This window comes from Buteo buteo, chromosome 11 (genome assembly GCF_964188355.1).
Source record: "Buteo buteo chromosome 11, bButBut1.hap1.1, whole genome shotgun sequence".
Lineage (NCBI taxonomy): Eukaryota > Metazoa > Chordata > Aves > Accipitriformes > Accipitridae > Buteo > Buteo buteo.
Window position 1 is genome coordinate 99,920 of NC_134181.1, and position 6,094 is coordinate 106,013.

Sequence of the window (6,094 nt, forward strand, 5' to 3'; positions counted from 1 at the left end):
GGATCCCCATATGCAAACCCAGGAGTTTTTTATTTTCAACTATAGCTGGTTTATTCCGTTTGCCCATTATATAGTAAGTAAACACAAACATTTCCCCAACATTGCCACCAAGGCTAGATGCCCAAGCACAGGAATGGAGCAAAAGAAAAACTGGGCTTGAAAACTCAATCATTCTGAAAAAAGGATCTTTCTGGAAACCAATGTCTGGTCATCCTTGCATCTCTTCTGGCTTTACATATCCTGGGTGGCAGCACAACAAATAATGCTCTCTTTATTCAGCTTCCATTTATGTCTCCTCTTCCTTTGCAGTGCAATTGCTCGATGTGGTTTCACTAGTATTTAGCTGCGGTCTGCGAGGGGTTTAAGCTCTGCTATCTGGTCCCGCTCCTTTGGCATTCTGTTTGCTACAACCTACACATCCACTTTCACATAAACCATGGACTTAATTGGAAAACAGACTTTCATTACTTCAGCCTGCATTGTGGCTGAGCCTCCAGGGGCCTCAGAGAGTGACCCTGTGCTGCCGAGAAAGCTCTCATGAGTGAGTTGGGGTTCCTGTGTTACTGGTCCTTGCATAGCACATCCATGCACGCACTCTTACACACATATGCATGCACCTCTGTCCTCTTTTCCTCTAGCAAACAGTTCTGCACTCTGCAGCCTTCACAGAGTACATACAGAGAGCAGCTTTTCTGCCTTCAGAATTTGTTACTCCTCTGAGTTCTGGCCAAACAAAAGATTCAGCGACATATTTTTTTGCTCTTCTTCGGACTGAACGAGCTGGTAGCCCAGCAAGTCCATTGCATCCTTGCACACATTTTGCACTTTTTCTATTTTTTGGAAGGGAAGGGTGTCCCTCCAGGCCTGGGATACTCTCAGTGCATCTCTGGACCCAATATCAAAGGCCTGTGCTCCTTGCCCCTTCCCATGGGTGATGTTATGCACCCACTTCTGAAGTTCTGGTGTGAAATGGAGTTCTGCAAACCTGTACATCTGAGCAGCTCTTGCTAGCGGGTCTCTGACAATGTCTTCATAGCGAACCAGCAGGTAGCGGTCTTTCAGGAAGCTGGGAATGGCCTGACTGCCTGCCTTATAAATCTCAACGTGGCTTTTGCAGATTACTTGCATTGTGTTGTAGGGCCCCATTTCTCCCTTCGTCCTCTGGGACCCCACAACAATGTTACTGTCACGTTTCAGTTCTGCCATTGTATTCTCTCGGGACCTGAACACAGCCCGAGGATCACGTACCAAGTGGATGATTTTGAGGTTCAGGGATGGATCAGTGAGAAGGGGGTAGAGAACTTTCAGGTCAAAGAACCGAACCTCCTTGATGACAACATGGCTGTAGGTTTTACAAGCTTCCTCCACCTTGCTGAATGGGTACTTGCCACAGATCGTTCTGCAATTGCCTGCAGTGATTATGTCACTGCGACTGAATGAGTCGCAGGCAGGGGGGGAGCACAAGGCTCGGCTTGTCTCCCACTGAAATAAATCAGACTTCTTCTTCTGGCTAGACATGTAAGCATCAAATACAGACATGTCACACAGAAAGACCGACCTGACTAGGTCCCGCACTGCCATGTGCAAGACTTTGGCACTGTTCTGGTACATCTTAACCCACACATGCCATGCGGGCTCCATCAGGTAGAAGACACTGGGGTGCTGGCTGAAGATTTGTCCAGTGAAGGAAGATCCTGACCGCCAGGAGGAGAGAATGAGGATGTGGACTGGAGAAGGTTTTTCTTCTATGGAGGCATTGTTGCTGCATGGTAGGAACTGGAAGTGGATCAGAAGGAAGGACAGAGCTGCCAGAATCAGGAGCACCTGCACCATTCTAGACTTCATCATGGTTGCAAGGGACCTGCAGAGACAGAGGAAGTTCAGCATCACAGGATCATGAAGAAGGCAGGATGTGGTGCATCAGGCTCCTGCCAATCCCTCTGCGGGCTCAGGGTTTTGGAAAGCTGTCACACTACAAATGATACTGTGACAACCACAACACAAGGTATCTTTGGAAAAGACATAAATACTGCAGGGCTGAAAGTTTTCTGTAACAAAACCACTGTTTGTCAGTAAGCCATTCTAATGCAGTCTTAGAAGATCACTGAAAAGCTTGTCTGCACTTTGATAAAAGTTTAAGAGTTAGTTCAGTGTATTGAAATAAGTCAGCACACACAAATGTGTACTTAGTGTACACAATTGCTATGATTTTTATGGAGGAAAGATGGAACAAACAGTTTTTGTGGCAAATTCAACAGTTCCACATCGTTACTTTTAAGCTCCTGCTCTGACCACCGTTTACAATTATTTTTATGCCAGAATGCTGTAAAAACACAATGTAGGTTTCCATTTATTTTACTTATATTCTTTTTGGAATTTCAGGAAACATTTATTGTCATCACAGGCAAAATCTCACATACCAAAGGAAAGCATTTGGCACTGTAATAAATCCAGGCACAACAGTATCTCCTCTACAATCAGCATCATAGACAATTTTGCTAGAAAGGCCCACAAGGGTTTATCTCATCTAACTTTGTGTAGGCAGGCTTACCTACAACTAACCCCTTTCTTAGCCTAACTCCTTTTTAAAGACTGTCTCCTAATACCCCTCCCTCCAACTCCACTTATATCCTGTAGGTCTTTCATGAGAAGAGGTACAACACAACGTGTTAGTCCAACTCAAAGGTCTCCCCAAAGCTGGCTCCTTGTTTCTTGCACTAAATCTCTATTTCGCCTGTTGAGGATGACTTCATTATTGGAAAATATCCATTGTGCTGCCTGGGGACAATTCATAGCCTGAGAGTACTCAGTAGGCTGGCACAGAAATCTGCAGGAAGTACACTGTCACACTGAGGCAGAAAGGATTGACTTAATTTTTAAAAAGTCATCTGCCATCTACTCTTCTCTCATCCGCTCTCCTCCCCTCCACTAGCCATGCCTGTTTGTACCTTGAATATAGGTGGGTGTATGCAGCACTGGCTGCCCCTGGGGACAGGCTCCTCAGGTAGGACAGAAATCCGCACAGTATGGTGTGCTCCCCTGTCACCATGTGCCACGCTGGCAGTTTAGCTGTACTGCAGTGGAGGTGGGCCTCTCTGGCCAGTGCAACTGCTTTACGTTTCCGAAGGTGAACTAAAATTAAAAAACCTTACTGGTTCTCAGTCATGGTTATTCCTTCTAGGTGCTTCCACAGCCAGACAAGATAAAAAGAGCAGGGTCTTCAGGGCTGCAGGGCATGCTGGAAGTCGTTCTGGACAGAGCAGCACTGGAGCCCAGGTCCTTACAGCTTTGTACACTGCTTTTGTGCAGCCCACAATTGCACAGAATTCAGGCAGCCATGCCCTTGAAGAGCAGCTGCCTTCCTACTAAAGCAGCAGAGGTGTAAAGTGTGCCCCAACTGGCCACAATGCAGACACTGCTTCCCTGCTACGCGCTTACCGTGTGATCTTCTAGGTCCATGGTAATACATGAATGTTCCCAGTCAACATTTCGTTAACCTCCTCCTTATGTTCTGCCTCAATTTCCCTCTGCAGCAAAGCTTTCAAACTAATTTTCATGGAGATGCCTCCTCCCATGATTTCAGTTCTGTAGCACTGATGTTTAGATTTCCAGGTACAGTCACTGCTGCTAACCAACTAGAAAGGGTACTCATCTTTCCCTCCAGCATATATGCATAAATTGGCTTGTTTATCTAATCTACCTGCTCTGCATTCCTTTTGAGCTTAGGGTTTATAAGGCAGCAATTACAATTTCTCAGAGCCAGGACAACACCCAGCCCAATGGGTAAGCCTGGTCATTGCCAGTAAGTGCTACTACAACATGAATTTTATTTTAATAATGTCTTGCAAGGATGGGGCTGTGCATTTAGTGACAGACAGCATGCTTCTGATCTCCTGGACAAGAAGCCCACTGATTTTTTTTGTTGTACAAATGGACTGTAGTGTTCAGGTCTGACAAGAAGCTGATTCAGGTCGACATTTGGACCAAGCCTACGAAGAGATGCAAACAAAGACTGATGTAAAAGTAAGTTATATATCAGTTTCCTCCTTGCAAATAAATACAGCAGTGTTTACCAAAAGTCTTGGCTTCCAAATGAACTTTGATGATATCACTTCTATCTGGCACCATTGATATCGTTATTCTAACTCCTGACAGAGTTCCTGGACTACAGCCAGAAGCTCTCAATTGAGAAAAACTCTGTTGAGCAGACATGAACACTGGCATTAAGATATCCAGGCAGATTTAAAACAACAGATATCATTACTTCTCCAGAAACCTGTGTGTGAACAGTCTGAGTGTGAGTCAAAGAGAATGGATTCAGTTTTTCTGGGAAGCAAGGGTATGCTTTTAATCTTGAACCAAACAAGGGTGGGACAGCTGGATGTTTTAGACATTTCACAGAGTATGCAGACCATGCCTGTGACTGCTCTTGGTAGAAGTGGCCTCATGTGAGGCCACAGCCTCAACAGCTTCTTCACTCTTATACAAGAAGTAGTGATGATTGTTGCCCTGACCGGTCTGTCCCACAGGGAGGGGAGAAGGACTGATGAGTTGTGTGTGCCTGGTGAAGTGGAATAAAGGAGCACCAAAGAGTGGTAAAGGTTCTATCTGACATTTCCTAATATGAAAGAAATACTACATAACCTTATTTTTCACCACTGTATCTCTCAATCATGGCAGCTGGGATGTTTCTAAACTAAGATCTTGTCTTAACCACATTTTCCCTACAGCAAACATCCAGAGTCACAAGTGATTCACTTCATTTCATATTGCAAAAATGAAATATGAAGCCCTCACAGTGTTGCAGAGTAAAGATCAGCCCAGAATGGTTGAGACAATCTCAGCTGCAGAACAAAAAAAAGGCACACTGTTACTGTCTGGTGGCAGAGAGATGAGCTAGGATTTGGTTCAGAGCAGAAAGAACAGGAAGAATCTCAAGGCACTAAGGATGAAGAACAGAAACTACTGAAAAATACGACAATCCAGCGTCACCATGTTAAAATCTCCCACGGCACATGTACAAGTACACAAAGAACTGCAATCTGCCTGCCTGAGCAGCTGGTCTCCAAAAAAAATGAACAGAGGTTTAAGCTTTTCCAGAAACACACAGAAGCCTTGGAAAAGCTTGATCCTGGCAAAGGAAGAGCATTACAGAAAGCAGAAAGCAGCCCCAGGGAGACATACCCACCAAACACACTCTAGCACAGGTGGCATGTCCCCAGAATACAGGCGTGTGGAACCTGTGCGTGTCTGAGGGAGAGAGTGACAGTACAGCCCCAAATAACCTCGTACTATGCAGACTGTGGCTGAATGCTCTGCAAGTCTGGGGGAGCAATCCAGACCTGCACAGATCCCTCACTGCTGTAGTGGCAGTAGCATAGCAAAGAGGATCTGGTGACAGGGAAACCCCAGACACTGGTCTTTGATGGCACTGCTGGTTGCTCATAGTTTTATCACATCTGTCTTCAATTTGGCCTGATCAGCTTCTGCAGAATTAGACATAGCATCTGCCCATTCAGGGGAGAACACGTGGCATGACTGTCACTAGTGGGAAATGCTGAGAAGGGGCTCTGAGAAGACAGCCGGGAGAAGCAGGAACTACCCTCTAAGCCAGACCAACAGCTTCTGTCTGCAGGAGGAATCACATAGCAATTTACTGGCATCCACATGTTTACAGTGTTTTACAAAAATTATCTCCCAGTTCAGGCTGCTGAGCATGAGCAGTCAAATACAGTTCTGGGCACCAGAGCATCCACACCAGATACCAAGAAATGGTTGAAAATCTCACCTTAACAAGTCTTCTTGAAGCACCACCAGACCTGGTTCAAGCAAAGTTGCCCTCACAGACATACACTGCTGTGGTACACACTCCTCCAGGCAGCAACACGAACAGCTGCGCGTTCACGTACTGGCACTCTGCCTTCATGCCAGGCTCTCATATACACATGTACTCAGCTTTTACCTATACCTGTGCCTGCTCCCTCCTGCCCCCTTCATTTGTGTATGTCCAGCTCTAAGACTGACTATTCTACAGTGCCCGCCTACTTTGACCAGCCTTAAACTAGAAAACTCCACCCTGCACTAAGCAGCAAAG

General features: G+C 45.7%; 1 protein-coding gene across 2 annotated transcripts; it reads right to left on the reverse strand.

The window, feature by feature from the left end:
• Window positions 1–296: 296 nt before the first annotated feature.
• Window positions 297–5,889, reverse strand: LOC142036217 (carbohydrate sulfotransferase 4-like). 2 transcript variants are annotated; one of them, XM_075039341.1, is made up of 2 exons: window positions 5,789–5,889; window positions 297–1,861 (listed from the first exon to the last, which is right to left on the reverse strand). In XM_075039341.1, the coding sequence occupies exons 1-2, from the start codon at window positions 5,848–5,850 to the stop codon at window positions 709–711; spliced, it is 1,215 nt and encodes a 404-aa protein (XP_074895442.1). In that variant the 5' UTR covers window positions 5,851–5,889; the 3' UTR covers window positions 297–708. The 2 variants fall into 2 exon arrangements, with proteins under 2 accessions (XP_074895442.1, XP_074895441.1); XM_075039340.1 differs by lacking the exon at window positions 5,789–5,889 and adding an exon at window positions 2,949–2,997.
• Between the last annotated feature and the right edge of the window lie 205 nt (window positions 5,890–6,094).